Raw genomic sequence first — 18343 nt, forward strand, 5'->3', positions numbered from 1 at the left:
ATTTAGTGCCCACGTGGCCAATTGGCCAGGCAGAGGAGTCCACACCCCAGCCTGACTCGCCGGGCTCCTAGACACTCGATGACCACCAGAGGGACACACTGTACCAGCTATGGACCATCAGGTTAAGGAACAGACAATAGGCTCTATGCACAGCAGCCATATTGGACAGAAATTGGGCCCCTTCCTCGCTTCCTTCACAGGTGTTACCAATGACACTAATGAAGGCTCTGTTCCATTTAGTGTAGCACAGTGGTTCTCAAACTTTTTAATTTCAAGGACCCCCATAACTCTGAGAGTGTACAAATGGAACCAAATGGACCCGGGAGGTTCCATCCATTTGGATCCATTTGGTTCCATTTGTACACTCTCAGAGTTACACCCTCTCAAGGAACCATGAGGGTCCCTGGACCACACTTTGAGACCCACTAGTATTTCTAGTGAGCCAACATGCACAATATCAGCACCCTGACTCTGTTTGACCAGAATGGAACAGAGCCTTCATTAGTATCATTGGTAACACCTGTGAAGGAAGTCAGAAGAGGCCCAATTTTTCTCCAAAATGGCTGCTGTGCATAGAGCCTATTAAAATGGTTACATGGTCTGCATATCTATGGCGCAATTATCCAAAGCGCCTTTAAATGTAAGTAAGCCTTGCCGAGCCCTGAGGCCCCTAGGGCAGGAGTCTATCTCCTGTTTCCTTAGCGTAAGGCTGCTTGACGTACAAGCACACCCCCTGGACATGATGCTAGTATGTCGCAGGGACTTACCCCCCAATCCAACCCTTGATGCTGAGTGCCAAGCAGGGAGGCGTTGGTTCCCATTTTTAGAGTCTTTGGTATGACCCGGCCACTAAGCCTTTAAATGTATGTGAACTTAATATGTTCCACACCGACGGCGGAGACGGTGGAGGCAACTATGCAAGGGGTTCAGCGCCTTGCTCAAGGACACTTTGAAGCCAGGAGGACACGAAGCCAGGAGGATCGAACCGGAAGTAGCCATTTGCGGGTCCAAGGTGGCCGTTCTACCTCCTGGGCCACTGCTGCCTCTGTCCCTGCCCATTTAGATATATGTGCATACATACACGCACGCACATTGTGGATGTGAGATAAGAAGTTATGTGCCTAATGCACACACGCACTTGAAAACCTTTGCCGTGACAGGCCTCTTTATTGTTGTTGTGAGAAATTCTTCGCTTTCTCATTGGACATGATGAATAGATTTGATGCTCTTAGTTTACTTTTATTTGTTAAAAAAAAAAAGAAGAAGAAAAAACTGCTGCTGCTGCGGCCACACATTTTCTATCATAGTGATTATATCTGATACAACAACCAGCCAAGTTAGAACTTTTGGCTAATTTGTGTGTTGATTTTTTTCCTCTTTCAACATTGACAATCATAGACTGTTGGTTTATCTCTTTTATCTTATTTATTTTGTAGATTTTTATGGAACAGATTATCGCGACAGCACGCTCCCCCCCACACCGATTCTACGAGACTCGTAGAGACTTGCCGCGCTACGAGCTTGTAGATCTGATATTTTTTATGGAAAAATAATGAAAATGTGTGCAAATCTGTGAATGTATATATTCACATGTTTAACTCAAATCTTTGCTCCTGGGGGGTCCCTGGAACAAAATATTGTGAGATGGGGGGTCCGTGGCCAAATACATATAATTGTGGGGGTCCTTGACAATTATGAAAAAGTTTGAGAACCACTGATATAGCAACATACGTTTTTTTAGAAAACTGTTGGGATTTAGACATTTGTAGAATCGGCTTCAGGTCTTAATGGGTTAAAGCGATAGGTGGATGGATTGTTGTGAAGAGGAATATTCTATGATTTTTCAAAGGTTAGTGAAAACGCTCAGAATCGCTGCCAAGGTCGGCTATACACGATGTTTTACTCTGGTGGTTAACAAGTTAATGATTCTATACTCAGGTTTCCAATGGAAATTTGAACTTGCCTGTACCACTCGCTGTGTGACCTCATACAGCACAGTGTTGGCCTCTGAAGACATGTATTTACCTGTGTACTGTGAAAGCAGTTTTTCTTGACACACTGTGTTACCAATACCAGAACTCAAGCTTCAAATCTGCACTGAAAAGTATTTTGTTGTCTCTGTATCCAAAAAACGGCTATGACCGTTTTTGAAAAAAAAAAAAAAAAAACAGTACCAGGAGATGTTATTTTCCTATCCACTTCCTGGTTAACTTATTACTCTAAAAGCCTGTATCTCGGCTCCTGTGTACTTTTTTTTTCTATGTATTTTTGGCGAAACATGCTATTTTCAACTGGCTGCAACTGTGGAACGGATTACCGAATGTTTTTGTTTTTTCTTGATTCTACGAGACCCCTGTGTGTGTAATGAGGGGAACACCGTGAGGACGGTGATCACGGAAAATATTTGGTGACGATTTTAACGATTTAAAAAATCGTTAAATGTGCTGGCACTGGCTGTACCCTGTTTTAAAAAATCTCTGGTACTCAATGTGTTAACAGCCAGTTGGTTCTATAGGAAGGTATGTTATTTTTTTTATATGGAGTTGCCAGTCCAAGGTAGTGCGTGCCGTGGCTGTGCCCACATCCGAACAGGATGTCTGTTGTGCAAGATGTTTGACCCATGTCGCGTTACATCAAGTATTAAGTAAGCTACGATCCATATTGGCTCCATTTACAGACAGTGTACACACTATTACAATAGCTGGGAACAATTGAGGCACTGGGATAAAACCTGTGAGGGTTGTGCCTGTATAGTCCGTACCAAAAATCCTGAAGGGGCGTCAACAAGTGTCATTTGGTAGCGGCGGACATCTTTGTGAGGTATAAACAGGTTGACTTAACATTGCCCCCCACCAGTATGTCTGCAGCTACTATGCCACGCCCTCCGTGGTGACGGGCGGCACGTTGGCAAGCACTATAGGAACATAGCCTGGACCAAGCTCATGTCACTGGTTAATTTGTTTCCATGATTGTAACTTTTCTATTTTGCGTTTACTATTTCCATTTGTTAGAACTCGTTTTTTTCTTCTTCTCAATCTCGTCTATTTTTAACTTCTGTGTATGTGTGTTTTTGTTTTGTTCCCCATTTGAATAGTTTATGGAATGTCATTGTGGACCTACCTCTGAAACAGGTGAAGTAGTGAATAATAACAAACATAGGATGTACTGATATGTTAGTGGACAAAATGCAATGGATGGAGTTAAGATACTTAATCAATTCCAGTGTATGGGGTATACAGAGTCTCTGGATGGGGGGTATGCTCTGCCTTAAAGGCCCTGACACGCCAAACCGACTTGTCCTCACTGCTACAAACGTTGGGACATCAGTCGGGTCAGACATCAGTTGTAAAGATGTTAAAAAGACATAAAGGGATGTTGAGGACACTGTGAAACGGTGGCCTCCACATCTCTCTAGGCTACCTATCACTATAAATGAATGAATGTATGAATGAATGGATAGGACAGGCTCTCATCAACCAACAAATATATCGTCCAAAAAATGGCAACTATTATCTATATTTGTCTTTTTTCTCTTATTTTGTGCAAAATGTATTTCCAGGGACTTCTGATCCACATGCATGTAATGCATTTAAAATGCATGAATGATCTTTCACTGCAAACTGATATTAGGACATCAGCTGTAAATGGAAGCCTTAAGCGAGGCAGGGAACGGTGTTGCACATTTTTAAAAGCCTTACCCATCTTCTAAGGTCTCATGGAGGGAATTATTTTACATGAATTACGCGCATGTGGGTCATCATAGGAAGTAATGTATTCATACACACGGTACCATCACCTTATGATATGTATGATCAATTTGTTTCTTTGCCACTGTATGAGCCTGTGGTATATTAAACTTGCACAGTTTTGTGCATTTTTGTAGGTGAGAATATTGTCTTGTCTGAGACATTGTAATAAATTTACTGATGGAATAATTTGACTGGCTGTTTTTGTCCATATGCCTCCCAGGACTACAAACGCTCATGAGTTGTAGTCAATGGCAAATAGTAACAAAAGTCAATCTGCCAGAGTGGGTTGAGGGCTAGCAGAGCATGACCTTTACTCCTGCGTCAACTGTGATTGTTCTTTACCAGTCTACAGACCGTTGAGAAGCAGCCAGTCTCCAGGGATCAGCACCATATGCCAACGGGCTCATCTCACACCTCTTTGGTATTCAGAATGCATTTGCCACGAATTCATGCAGGCTTTGGATGCAAATCCTCCCTCACATTTTTTTTATGTAATATAAAATCATTTCTTAGAGGTTTATTTTGTTGAATGGTTAGGTTAACTCTAGGTATATTCTGATCTGTTTAGAGCGTTTGCTTGGTCCTATATCAGGGGTGTTTCTCCAGTAAACAGAAAATAAATGGTCAGGTTGAGATAGCAGTTTCATCCAATCAGGAGAGAGAAGTTATTTAGCACTTATTTTAACAATAACATATAACTTAAAGCACCTATAATGTGGTGTGTCAACTGTCAATTTTGGTTAACATAGATAAGCTTTTTTACACATACATTTTTAATGATGATTTTATCTTGATCTTCCATGTTGTCGTTGTCAAATGTTCCCTAGGCCTATCCTATCCTATCCTATGCAACTTAGTTAGGGCAATATTTTTCCAATAAAAAAATAAATGGCCAAAATAACAGATCGACACGCAGATCATCAGGATATGTTGTGTTTGTTGTGTGTTGCTGCAACACAATCATATTTTGGTATGCGGTCAGGGATGGCTCAGGGAAGCGGACGCCCCTGCCATGCATAGTCCTCCATCGGCACCGTTGGAGGTGCGACAGGCTAAGGCCTAGCAGGTACACCATCATCCTGTATGAAATAATGACGAAAGGGTCTGGGTGAGATCTATTACTCAGTGTCAGGGCTACCCACCGATATCAGCATTAGTCTAGCTATATTTGCAGGGCATGGTAGGCCTATCCTGTATAAATTAATGAAGAAAAATGACCCTACTAATTAAAGGCCCTGGAGCATTATGGCCTCAGTGCCCCCCCCCCCCCCCCCCCCCCCCCCCCGTCTCTTCCGCCCTTTGAAAAGCTGCATGGAAAAGAAGCCGGCTCTGTGGCTCTCCTCAGATCCTCTCCTGTGTCATGGTTACACACAAGACCGACAGCTTTGATCATCGCCTGTACCCCTCCCTCCCATTTCAATGTCCCCCACCACCTGTGGTGTAAAGTAACTAAGTACATTTACTCAAGTAATGTACTTACGTACACTTTTGAGGTACTTATACTTTACTGGAGTATTTCCCAATTATCAGTACTTTTCCTTCTACCTCATTACATCTCAGAGGCAAATATTGTACTTTTACTCCACTACAATTATTTGAAGACTTTGGTTACTAGTTACTTTGGAGATATAAATTATTACGTTATAAAACGTACATTAACCACTTTAGCCCTATTTTATACCTATGCTATAGAGGTATAACGCGTTGTGAGCTTGCAGATCTGCTATTTTCAAACATTTTAGTACTTTTACTTTTGGTACTTTAAGTACATTTTGATACCAATACTTTTGTACTTTTACTCAAGTAAATTTTGAATTCCGGACTTTTACTTGTAACAGAGTACTTCTACATTGCAGTATTGATACTTTTACTTAAGTAAATCATTTGAGTACTTTTTCCACCACTGCCCACCACCAACATTCACACCCTGTCCCCCTCCCCCTCCCATTTCAATGTCCCCACCACCAACATTCACACCCTGTCCAATTTGTGACCCAGGTGTGAACAGCTACACGGCCCCCTGGGGCTGCCTGGCTTGCAATGCTAATCCCATTTGTGAGCTACTTCTCCCCTTGAGAGGGTGACAACATCATGTACTAAGTACATTTACTCAAGTACTGTATTCAAGTACAATTTAGAGGTATTTCCTAGTTTCAATACTTTTACTTCTACTCCACTACATCCCACAGGCAAACATTGTACTTTTTACTCTACTACAAATATTTGAAAACTTGATTACTAAATACTTAGTAGATTTTGATTATTATTACAAAACATACATGAACCACTTCAGCCCTCTTTGGCTATTTGAAAATAGCCGATCTACAAGCTCACAACAAGTCTCTTTGTAGAACTGCTATTTTAAAGATATTTTTATACATTTTATGCATTAGAAAACTTGTGAAATGGGACCTTCTGCATAATGAATACTTTTATTTTTGGTACTTTAAGTATATTTTGATACCAATACTTTTGTACTTTTACCCAAAACTGAATACCGAACTGGTACTTCTAACAGACTATTTCTACAATAGGGTATTGATACTTTTACTTCAGTACAAAATGTGAGTACTTCTTCCACCACTGTGTGGCAGCTTGTTCCAGAACACAATGCTTCCCCTTTGATGGCGGTGGTTACTGGTTAGTTAGTTAGGAGGAGGACTGACAGGATCTAACGCTCCTTTGTGGAACATGGTCATTGTATCTAGAGGTGTGAGGGACAACACTTCTTAGGGGTTGGTCAGGCAAAGGTGTGGAACCCTTTCATGTGCACACAGGAGGCGTCTTTTTATGGGGCTAGACTAGACTTGAACAGACTTGAAGCAAGGTTTGAACATGAACCAGGAGCAGACATACATTTTTGTTAACATATATTTCTCAACTTTGAACCAATAGGCTTTATGCACAGCGGCCGTATTGGGAAAAAAATTGGGCCCCTTCCTTACTTCCTTCACAGGTGTTACCAATGACACCTACAATGACAAACTACATAGACACAATTAGCGATTCATTTTTTGTCTAATCGACAAAGGCAATCAAATAACTGCTAGGTCTGCCCTAACTGCTATTTTTGTGTTTTGTTTTGTGTTATGTTAATGTACATTGTGAACACTGACATTTTTACATTAATCCAATAGTCTAGCCTACATGGGCATAACTGAATGCCATAAACGTATAGTTTATGGCACAAACCTCGTTTTAATTGTCAGCTATTAATTAAGGGCATTGAACGATGACATTTGCATTAGATTACTTTATTAATCACATTTTTCCCCCACATTTTTATAACAAAACACGTCTACATCATTACAACATCCTGGAGGAGGCTATGGGGCAAATAAACTACAGGCCTCTGTGGCCTTAAATAGCTACAATAGAAATATTTATATGGGTCGCATGCCAAAGTTGTCGGTTTTCTAAAAGAGCTTTGTCCTTGTGAATCATTTATACACATCATTATTTACAAAAAACAACAACAACTGAATATGCAAATCCTTCCTTTTTACTACTCTCTGTCGGGTAAAAGAGTGGGCACCTGAGAAGTCTAGGCACCTCCATGTTAAATTGGCATTTTTTTTCCAAAAAAGAAAAGAAGAGAATAATTATAAAGAATAAACATGCTTTGGTAAAGAAGGCTATACATGATTTTAACATTCTTGAACATTTTACATTAAGGCTTAACATTTCACGAATTGCTACAAAACCTGTGGATAGTCAGTCATTATGGCATAAACAATAAGTTGAAGGGTACATTTAGGTCTGATAATGATGTGCCATGCACGTTCAAATCATGTAGCCAATAGGCCTACTGGTTAGACCATTTCACAAAGCATGGGCATACTTTCTACTTCTATACTTTTTCACATTTGGGGGAAAGGAGCCAATTTCACATTTCTCAGGTGCCCACTCTTCCTGTAGCCCTCCATTGTGCTATAAGTGAACTTCCTGCGTCGACGATGCTCTCCGGGTATAGGGGGAAAAGTCACGACCTTGGCCTCGGGGTAGGCCTAATACTCCACATTAATAACACATCCCAGAGGTGATGACGATAGGCTATAGCAGTGCTTCTCAAACTTTAAAATGTCAAGGTCTCCCCTTAACCCTGACAGTGTACAAATGGAACCAAATGGACCCGTCAGGGTCCATTTGGTTCCATTTGTATACTGTCAGAGTTACAGACTTGTAAGGGTCAATTTAGACCCCCCTAAAGGAACCCAGAGAGTCCTTGGAATCCACTTTGAGAACCACTGGGCTATAGGCTGGCTGACATGGTTACCAGGGCCTCCACATGGACTCGGAGGAGGTCATAGTAGTGGGCATGATGCCGGGGGAATCTCGGCTCTCCATGCCGTCGGTGGTGGAGCTGGAGCAGCTCTGGTTGTGCTCGCTCTCCGTGTCGTCCATGTCCGAGCACGACAGGTCCTCGCCACTGGAGATGGAGGCGGCGGAGGAGCCGCACGTGCTCCTGCCTCCGGGCGAGGCCAGGGCGGAGCAGAGCGCCTCACCGGCGCTCCAAGTGCCGCCGCCGTTCTGGCCGGAAGAAGAATTCGTGTCCGTCATTAAGTCCATCAGCACGTCCTGGAAGTGGTCGTCGTTCAGAGGCATGCACTCCAGCAGGTGGTTGAGGAGCTCCGCCGCGACCGTCGCGTCTATCCCCGGGCAGCTGGACACGAACATGTGGACCTCGTGCATGCACTGGATGTAGCCCGCTGCGAACCTTTCGCTGGACTCTCTGTTCTGTACATCAGTCTCTGTGGGGGGAGAGAGAGAGAGAGAGAGAGAACCTGGTTAGACCTCATTGGTAAAATGGCCTAATACAGTGGTTCTCAAAGTGGGGTCCGCAGACAGAGTCCAGGGGTCCTTAAGGGGGACCCCAGCAGAATGAGGAATAGTTTGCAACGCAAATCTTCTCTTATGAGGGTCCCTGCCTGGCACAACATATTTTCGGATGTGGGTCCAACAATGTGTGGGTCATTGAATGTTTGTGGCTGAACCGTTGTGTCATTGGTTCTCAAGCTGTGGGTCGGGACCCCCAGGGGGGTCCCCAGATGATTGCGGGGGGTCCCCAGATGACAAAAAAAGAAAGCCAAGAAAAAGACCATTACTGCATCAAAAGTAATCAACAAACTATACTATAGAAACTGGTCAAACATTGGCCAAATTGCCAAATGATATGAGAAATATCTCAGAACGCCTCGCAACACGAGGCGTTGTGAGCTTGTAGACCTGCGTGCTTGTCAGGGTGGGGGGGGGTCCCCAGTTCAAATATGATTATTTTGGGGGCTTGCGGCCTAAAAAGGTTGAGAACCACTGATATAGAGGTCCAGGCATCAAAAACAGTACACAGCGAATACCATCAGCTCTCACCTTGGGTTCGATTCTTTAGGATGTCCTCTACTTTCTTCACTGTCATCTCCAGGACCTCCGCGTTCTCCATCTTATTGTGAAACTGTGAAGAAAAGACAACGAGTTGGACTCCGATTAGCAACCCTGCTATGAATCAAAGTTCACATTGGTCACATTATGGGCTGCTTACGTCCAGTGGTGTAAAGTAAAGTACATTTACTCAAGTACTGTACTTAAGTACAATGTTGAGGTATTTTTGACTTTACTGGACTATTTCCAATTTTCAATACTTTTACCTCTACCCCCCTACATCTCAGAGGCAAATATTTTACTTTTACTCCGCTACAATTATTTGAAAACTTTAGTTACTAGTTACTTTGCAGATATAAATTATCATATTATAAAACATACATTAACCACTTCAGCCCTATTTTATACATAGGCTATTGGAAAATATCCAATCTACAAGCTCACAAGGCGTCGCACTTGTAGATCTGCTATTTTCAAACATTTTAGTAGGCTACTTTCACTTTTGGTAGGCTACTTTAAGTATATTTTTATGCCAATATTGTTGTACTTTTACTCAAGTAGCATTTTGAACAAGGGCCGTTTACATGTAACAGAGTATTTTTATATTGTGGTATTGCAACTTTTACTCAAGTAAAAAATATCTGAGTAGGCTACTTCTTCTCCACCACTGCTTACGTCTGTGTCTGTGAGCAGAGTCCGGAGCTCCAGCAGACTGTCATTGATGCGAGCCCGTCGCTTCTTCTCCACCAGCGGCTTTCTGGTCTGGAAGGAGAAACATATTATGTTATAAATGTGTGTAACGACAGCGATCATAACCCAGCAGTGCTTCATAAAGTGCGTCCATACACAATACAAATGGTTAGGTTTGTATCGAGTAAAGTAGCTCAAATCGGAACCTCTCCCTCCGCTGTATAGCTCCGAGATTAGGTTCCACTGCGTAGGGTGCCGGCAGAGTGCGTCACTGGTGAACGGTGGCCAATATTGTTAAAAAAAAAAAAAAAAACTTTTTCCACATATCGTATCCAAAAAGTAAAGGTGTTCCCCTCTGCTCTCAGATGTTTGACATTTTAGCGGTAAAGAAAATGTAACCGACGGGTTGAAACAAGCGTTTAAATCGCTTATTTAGTCAGCCTGTGGCCAGTCAACCCCAGTCCTTATGCACAGTACTGCTCCCGTTAGGTTGCATTGGAAAAACATGGCACAGGCTGACTAAATAAGCGATTTAAACGCTTGTTTCAACCCGTCACTTAAAACATATGTACCGCTAAAATGTCAAACATCTGAGAACATGTGGGAATACCTTTACTTTTTGGATACGATGTGCGGAAAAATGTAAAAATCTACAACATTGGCCGGTGTCGCACTCTGCCGGCACCCAACGCAGCGGGACCTCATCTCGGAGCTTGCGGAGGGAGAGGTTCCAAATGGGAGCCCTACGTGTCGAGCTGCCTACCTTTCTGTCCCCTTTCTGAACCCAGTAATCATCATCCTCGTCCCCTTCCAGTCCGGTCTTGCTGCTGGGTCGAGGCGAGGGGGCCATCATCAATGATGTTTTGGAGCCCAACGCGGTGCACTGCACACAGGTCGCCGAATTATGTCCGCGGTTCCACTGCGATCAGTCCAAGATCCAACAAATCCGAGAATGAGGGGCAGCTGGCAACAGGAACCGGTGAGGGTGTGCGTGTGTGTGGGGGGGGGGATAAAAACCTATACTTCAGGCGAGGCGCCCTCTGTTTATTGTGCGATCTCAGTGAGACGTGTTGGGTAGCTGTTGTATGTATTTATAGGGGCTCATTAGCATATGAATAGGGGGTCTGGCCGCTCCTGTAGGGGGGGACAACGGAGCGCACACACCGCGGCAGCCAATCAACACGCACTCCTTTGTCTACCGGCCCGTCTACTGCGAGGATCTGGAGTAGGCTTGATGATCATCTTGTGTGTTAGGGGGCCGGCGGCACCGTTTTTTTTACCCCCACTGTTTACATCACTGGTTCCCAAACACTGGGTCGGGAGCCCTTCGTGGTCGCGGACACATTTTTATGGGTCGCAAGTAAATATCCCTTATGTTATATATCCCTTGTTTGTTTTCCTATTTTTTTAAACACAAATATATAAATGTATTTTTCAAAATCATTTAATAAATACATTAAAATGTTTAAGAAGTAGGGGAAATAGCCGATCTACAAGCTCTGTGAGCTTGTAGATCTGCTATTTTCACTAGTTTGAGTCCTGGGGAGATCAAATTTGGGAACCACTGTTTTACATGGTGATGGTGGACAGAGTAGCTATACTCAAGTATTCAAAAGTACAAATTACGAAGTACAGTTTTTTTTAAAGTATCAATGCATTTCTGTATTCAAATTTAGAACGTTTTTTTTTAAGTGAAATAAAATATATTTCAAAAATAGTGGAAATAGCCGACCTACAAGCTCAGTCGCACCACAACTCGTTGAGAGCTTGATCGGCTTTTTAACTAGAACTGTATCTTTGCAAGTAGGCCTACAATACCAGTATTTGTATTTCTATTTGAAATGTAGAAAACAAGTAGGTCTGACTGCCCACCATTGCCTTTGTTTGTCACCAACGTTTACTAAAATAACTGCTGAGTTATTTAAAAAAAAAAGTTTGCAAGAATCCCTTAACTTCATATGATTTATTTAATAAGAGCATGTTGTTCATCATGGAAATAACTTCAGAAAGTAACATGTGTGTGTGTGTGTGTGTGTGTGTGTGTGTGTGTGTGTGTGTGTGTGTGTGTGTGTGTGTGTGTGTGTGTGTGTGTGTGTGTGCGTGCGTGCGTGCGTGCGTGCGTGCGTGTATGTGTGTTACTTTACTTTACACAGATAACAGATTTTTTTTTTTTTTTGTGCCCTACTCAGTCCTATTCCCGTTGCCTGTGCTGTCCGAGCCCCTTCAGATTTACCCGGCTGTTTGGCGGATGTAACGCGATGCCTTCAGTTGGCAGCTGCTGGCGGCCAGGCGGCCTCTTGGCCCGCACTGAACCAGCCGGGGGAATTAAGAGCCCCTCTCCAAAGAAAAGCGACAGGTGTTGCCCTGCCTGCCTGTGCCTCGTTTGTTCTTCCCGTTGTGTAGTGACTTCTTCTGAATTGTGTGCATTACTGTGCAACTGCATTTCTCACGCAGGAGGCTATTAGGCCTACTATACGGCTGTGCTGCCGAGAAAGGCTGGAATGTGCATGTTTGGTTTACATGATTTGACGCACAAAACATATCCCATGCATGACATGGATTCTGTCTATTATAGTGTGAGATAATAAACAGGCCTTATTGCATCAGGCTTGGGCCTGATAGTTGTTTAGCTCAGTGGTTCTCAAAGTGGATTCCAGGGACTCTCTGGGTTCCTTTAGGGGGGGATCTAAATTGACCCTTGCAAGTCTGTAACTCTGACAGTGTACAAATGGAACCAAATGGTTCCATTTGTACACTGTCAGAGTTAAGGGGAGACCTTGACATTTTAAAGTTTGAGAACCACTGGTTTAGCTGTATAGGCCCGCCTAAACTGAATGGCATTTCCCTTGGGTATGTTGTGACGCACAATATATTGATGGGTAACGAGACTGAGAGTGACCAGGCCTGCTGCCTTTAGTTTGCCCCCGTTATGTATTTGCGTATTGTCATGCAAATAACCACTACAATAGTTGTCTGTCTGCGTTCAGGAAACGCCCTGAGAATGTCTAGCTGAGCCATCTTTCAGGTAGCCTATAACAGCATATGTAAGGCTATTTGTTTTACGGTCCACTTCCACGCACGGCGTTTCCGCCATGGTGCAATAACGGGGACAACATGGCATCTTTGAAGTGGAGAGTTTTGGCACCTCGCCATTGCACCCCCACGCTCTCTGCTCCAGCTCTCCCTTTAATGGAGTGTGTAGGCCGGGGAAGGGAGCAGCTGTCTCGGCCAGCTTTTGTTCTGTGAACTCGCCGAGGGACCGGGCGTCTCTCTCTCTCTCTCTCTCTCTCTCTCTCTCTCTCTCTCTCTCGCTCTCGAACAGTGTTTCTCAACCTGTGGCCCCGGGGCCCACTGGTGGGCCGTGAGCATACAGCAACTGGTCTGGGCCCCCAAATAATTGGCAAAACATGAAGAAGTTTATGTCTTTCTTATATGTTTGACAATTTGGCCAATGTTTGACCAGCTTTTATAGTAGGCCTATGGTTTGTTGATTACTTTTGATGCAGTGATGGTGTTTTTTTCTTTTTATATTAAAAAGGTCGTAAAAGTCCTTAAATTGCCACTTTACTGTCATCTAGGAGGGACCCCCTCCAAAAATAAATAAATAATAAAAAATAAATAAATCACAGGTTTAGAACCACTGCAAAAATTGGAACCAACGGGAAAGGTCCATTTGGTTCCACTCTCTCAGAGTTAAGTAAACACAGTGGATGTGACTGTCTCCTTCTCATCCCCATGCTCACTCTTATCATCCTTGTTTCAGACCTATCATAACAATGAACAATTTCAGAGTGCAGCCATAAGAATACAACTGAAGATGAATACTGACTCAAAGATCAAACAGGACTATGGATTATATTTCCGTTACACTAACACGTAATACATACATTCATAGTGCAGAAGATTTTACTCCTACATCATCATTTTCTTGGCTTATAAACTGGTTGCACTGTCAACTAAATCAGTGGTTCTCAACCTGTGGGCCATATACTGCAAGTGGGCCCCAAATAATTGGTAAAACACTAAGATTTTATTGATAATATAACATACATTTCAAAAACATAATGTAAAAAAAAACCTTCATGGTATGTTTTCTTTAAAACCTTGACACATTACTTTGCATTGTGATAAACATCAACGTAAAGTCATATTGATCCAAGCCGGAACACACTTGATCTGATGGATCATTCAAATCAATATGCCAAATGCTAAATCAATAACTAAATGTGACATGGGCGTGTCACATTGTGCTTGTTACATTTGAAATGACATGACCCTTGACCCATCACTTGTCATCAGTGACAGTGGTGGAAAAAGTACTCACAATATTTACTTAAGTAAAAGTATCAATACTGAAATATAGAAATAGGGTTAGGGTATTAGATCGGCTATTTTCAAATGGCCGAAATGTATATATAGGGCTGAAGTGGTTAATGTACGTTTTGTAATAATAATCGAAATCTACACAGTAACTAAAGTTTTCAAATAAACGCAGTGGAGTAAAAGTACAATATTTGGATCTGAGATGTAGTGGAGTAGTAAAAGTAAAAGTAAAAGTATTGGAAATACTCAAGTACAAATACTTCGAAATTGTACTTCAGTAAATGTACTGAGTTACTTTCCACCACTACTTGTCATTGTGTGAAATGTCAGGAAAACCAAAAGAAAAACAACGTAAAACATTTTCCAAAATAAGTACACAAAACAAATTAAAGTGTGTAACGTTTTTTATTAATGCTTTATGTTAATAATACGACAAAGGAAGAAGAAATGCAGACTATACAGTGCCAAGCGAAACCTAGCGGAAGCAAAGACATATACCTTACAATATCAAATAAATAAAGTGGTTAATACAATAAATATAAGAAAGATTAATAAGAGCCTTCTATAATGCAGGCTACAGGAAGTCAACTTCTGAAGGGAAGTACTGGAAAAGGTCTATATATAGAATCATATAGCACACCTAGAATAATTGTCTTCTGAGTAGCATATCTATAAGATACATAACAGAGGAAGAGGTCTAACAAACTGGAGATTTAAGAGCAAAAGGTCAAGTCCACTACTTCAGTGGTTCTCCCACATTTTCATATCAAGGAAACTATACCCAAATAGGTATGTATTTGGCTGTGGACCCCCATCTGAAAAGATCTTGTGCCAGGGGACCCCATAAGAGAGGATTTGTGTTAAAGTTTTTTAAAAAGAAATCACAACTTTCCAGGATTTTTCTAAATTATTTGAAAATAGCCACGCTCGCGTTGCATCCCAACACGTTGCGAGCTTGTAGATTGGCTATTTTCGAATAGCCGACAAATAAAATAGGGGCTTAAGTTGTTTAAACTGTTCCTCGTTTTGCCCTGGACCCCCTGGAACCCCATCTGGCGGTCCCTGGACCCCACTTTGAGAAGCAGTGCACCAATTAGTTCACCAGGGTCTCCACATCTCCAGCACACCCAAGTGATGATGGGGACTATGCAGCAGTGGGCTGCTCGGTAGGACCAGGGGCCTGTCCTGATGGGGCGCAGCGACGAGGCAAGGGGGGGCCCCCTCTCTCTGAATCTGCCTCCCGGGCCTGACGGGCGTGCTGGGGAGCCCGGCGCCTCGACTGGGAGGCCGAGAGACGTCGTGCCGGGGCGTGGCGGGCTGGAGGGGACGCTCGTCGGTGGACCTGGGCAGCGACTTGAGCAGGTGGTTGAGCAGACGGGAGCCCAGCGTCTTGTCCATCCACTCGCAGGTGAGCAGCATGTTGTGGACCTCGTGCATGCACTGGATGTAGCCTGTGCTGTACTTCTGCTGCGCCTCCAGGCCCACCATAGGGTCTGCTTCACAGAGGGAGGAGAGAATGACATCAGAGGTGTGCAGCAACCAGTGGTGGAAAAAGTACTCAAATGTTTTACTCAAAGAGGTGGTGCCATGGTTTTGCACTTTTTCTGTTTTTCATGTGTCTATGAGGTTGATAGAACTTCATTAAGCCCCATGGTGGTGTCTTTATGGTATTTTATGTCTTCTCTGACTATTTTGAGTTTCTACCTGGAGGCTGAAACCTTGAGGGTCAAACGTGCCAATAGAAAAACAGCGCTTTAGTGACATAGTAAAAACATACCCTCCCCCTCATTATCATAACACAACAGGTGTGGGCAGGAGGAGGAGGAGGGACTAGGACAGGTGGGTGGTGCTAAGGTGGTAGAGGAGGTGCAAAGGTGAGAACCAGGTATACTTAATGAACTGGGGGCGTGTCCACATAAAAACATAATTTTAACAATTTAAGTACACTTTTTTGAAAAAAATCTTCCTCCTAGTATAACCATAATACCTGATGATTATGTTTTAGGGGGGGAAAAATCACTGAAAATCACGGCACCCCGTCTTTAAGTAAAAGTATCAATACTGCAATGTAGAAGTACTCTGTTACAAGTAAAAGTCCGGCATTAAAAATGTTTGAGTAAAAGTACAAAATAATTGGTTTCAAAATGTACTTAAAGTACCAAAAGTAAAAGTACTAAAATGTTTGAAAATAGCCGATCTACAAGCTCACAAAGCGTCGCATCGCGACGCGTTGTGAGGTTGTACATTGGCTATTTTCAAATAGCCTAGGTATAAAATAGGGCTAAAGTGGTAAATGTATGTTTTATAATGTAATAATGTATCTGCAAAGTAACTAACTAAAGTTTTCAAAAAATTGTAGTGGAGTAAAAGTACAATATTTGCCTCTAAGATGTAGTGTGGTAGAAGTAAAATACTGATCATTGGAAATACTCCAGTAAAGTAAAAGTACCTCAAAATTGTACTTAAGTACAATACTTGAGTAAATGTACTTAGTTACTTGGTTACTAACTTGGTTACTTAGTTACACAACTGGCAGCAACACAAGAGCACGCAATGCAACAAATGACACGGGTGAAATCATATTATTTTTACACCACAATTCTAATATACTGTACAAAAGCAGCATATTGGTTTGCTATATGCACCTGTATATGTGTGTATCTGTATATGTTGTTTTCCTGAATACACAACTCACATGGCCACACCTACACTGATGTAGCCTATATGTTTGTCTTCATCTTATTTAGCCTGATTTATATTATCTGTCTCTTCTGATGATGTAAACTCCCAGTGGGAGACTTTCACTTTCTGAGATGCTGTTATATTATTATTGTTGTTGTTGTTGTTGTTGTTGTTGTTGTTGTTGTTGTTGTTGTTGTTGTTGTTGCTGCTGTTGTTGTTGTTGTTGTTGTTGTGGTGTATGTAATAGTAACAATAAATGTTTTAATGTGACAGTAAATCTCCTTGAACACTGAACCCATGGTGGGAGCTGTCTACAGGCATTCATGGAGGCTGAAGCCTACATGGCAATATTGTACATCCTACTCCCGTTAACTTTCCTAGACATGTCTTTCCAAGCCCTTGGAATTCACTGTCACTTATCAAGCGTTCCAATTCCAAGAGACATCAGTTACTCCTGTCGTTACTGGCTTTCTAACATTCTTACGTATCGATACTGCCCTCTACTGGTATGCTGCCAGTGGGGCAATTATGAAATACACTTGTTGCTCGTAAAAAAGATGTGATGTGATGTTCTGTTCATTCAGGCCGATCACTTACCATTGAATGTAGTAGTTTGAATGTTTTGCAAGTGTTTCACTGTCATCTCTAGAATATCCGCTTTCTCGAGTTTGGATTGCTGTGAGAAAGAGAAAAATAGAAGCAATTTTAGTAAGTAGGCTAGACTATAGGCTAATAAATGCCCTAGATATAGACAGTGGATATGAACAATACTCACATCAAGTCTAAAAGCTCCGATTACAGTTTCTTTAAGCTGATCCAAGCAATTGTTTATCCTTTCTCGTCTCTTTCTCTCGATGAGTGGCTTCCTCAGCTAAGAATAAAAAAGTGGCACTCGGGTTAGTGGCAACAAAAAGCAACAAGCTTGAAAGAACACAGATCAGAGAGACAGAGAGCTGTTGTGTTTTAGATGGATCCAGCCGGTTGGATTGGAGGTACCTTTCTTTCTTCCTTCGCACTTGAGTGTTTCCCCACGTTGTGCGCCATGGAGGATGCGGTCATGTTCTCCCTCGTTTTGCTCGGGGTACTTGTGTGTGTCTGAATCTCTCACACAGCGTGTCTATAAGGCCCTCGGCGCGGCGCAGCCCTCTTATTTATAGGGCACAATTAGCATGTGAATGGCCGAGCTCTTTGGCTGCGGTATTTTCCCACACACGGGGTCGCTCCCTAGCGGTCCGCTCCCATCAGTCAAGACTGACAGGTCACTGGATCCATTCAATAGCCCGAGATACACCAAACACAAGCGACAGATGTCCAGCCTGAAACCATGCACCACCACCTCCTCCCACCGACAAAAAAAAAACTTTCGTTTCCTCTTTTTCACAGTGGTGTAAAGTAACTAAGTACATTTACTTACTTGAGTACAATTTTGAGGTATTTTCACTTTACTGGGGTATTTCCAGTTTTCAGTACTTTTACTTAGGCCTGCTACTCGACTACATCTCAGAGGCTAATATTGTAGCCTA

The 18343-nt window shown here is 42.5% G+C and overlaps 2 protein-coding genes across 3 annotated transcripts; both read right to left on the reverse strand.

Annotated features, from left to right (window-relative positions):
- Positions 1 to 7964: 7964 nt before the first annotated feature.
- Positions 7965 to 10869, reverse strand: her13 (hairy-related 13). The gene is made up of 4 exons (XM_084064973.1): positions 10579 to 10869; positions 9801 to 9887; positions 9117 to 9198; positions 7965 to 8500 (listed from the first exon to the last, which is right to left on the reverse strand). The coding sequence occupies exons 1-4, from the start codon at positions 10666 to 10668 to the stop codon at positions 8022 to 8024; spliced, it is 738 nt and encodes a 245-aa protein (XP_083921099.1). The 5' UTR covers positions 10669 to 10869; the 3' UTR covers positions 7965 to 8021.
- A 3732-nt stretch (positions 10870 to 14601) lies between these two features.
- Positions 14602 to 17912, reverse strand: her8.2 (hairy-related 8.2). Of its 2 annotated transcripts, none has more exons than XM_084064321.1 (4): positions 17817 to 17912; positions 17596 to 17691; positions 17418 to 17496; positions 14602 to 15631 (listed from the first exon to the last, which is right to left on the reverse strand). In XM_084064321.1, the coding sequence occupies exons 1-4, from the start codon at positions 17877 to 17879 to the stop codon at positions 15237 to 15239; spliced, it is 633 nt and encodes a 210-aa protein (XP_083920447.1). In that variant the 5' UTR covers positions 17880 to 17912; the 3' UTR covers positions 14602 to 15236. The 2 variants fall into 2 exon arrangements, with proteins under 2 accessions (XP_083920447.1, XP_083920446.1); XM_084064320.1 differs by having other exon boundaries at positions 14602 to 15634.
- Between the last annotated feature and the right edge of the window lie 431 nt (positions 17913 to 18343).

Source organism: Gymnoscopelus microlampas, assembly GCF_963454915.1.
Source record: "Gymnoscopelus microlampas genome assembly, chromosome: 8".
Classification (NCBI taxonomy): Eukaryota; Metazoa; Chordata; class Actinopteri; order Myctophiformes; family Myctophidae; genus Gymnoscopelus; species Gymnoscopelus microlampas.

Coding starts and splice junctions, on each gene's coding strand:
- her13 (XM_084064973.1), bottom strand. CDS start 10,668: ATGATGGCCCCCTCGCCTCGACCCAGCAGCAAGACCGGACTGGAAGGG. Junction 9,888..10,578: donor TTCAGAAAGGGGACAGAAAG/GTAGGCAGCTCG, acceptor TTCTCCTTCCAG/ACCAGAAAGCCGCTGGTGGA. Junction 8,501..9,116: donor CCTAAAGAATCGAACCCAAG/GTGAGAGCTGAT, acceptor CTCCCCCCACAG/AGACTGATGTACAGAACAGA.
- her8.2 (XM_084064320.1), bottom strand. CDS start 17,879: ATGACCGCATCCTCCATGGCGCACAACGTGGGGAAACACTCAAGTGCG. Junction 17,497..17,595: donor TCGGAGCTTTTAGACTTGAT/GTGAGTATTGTT, acceptor TCTTTCTCACAG/CAATCCAAACTCGAGAAAGC. Junction 15,635..17,417: donor TCAAACTACTACATTCAATG/GTAAGTGATCGG, acceptor CCCTCTGTGAAG/CAGACCCTATGGTGGGCCTG.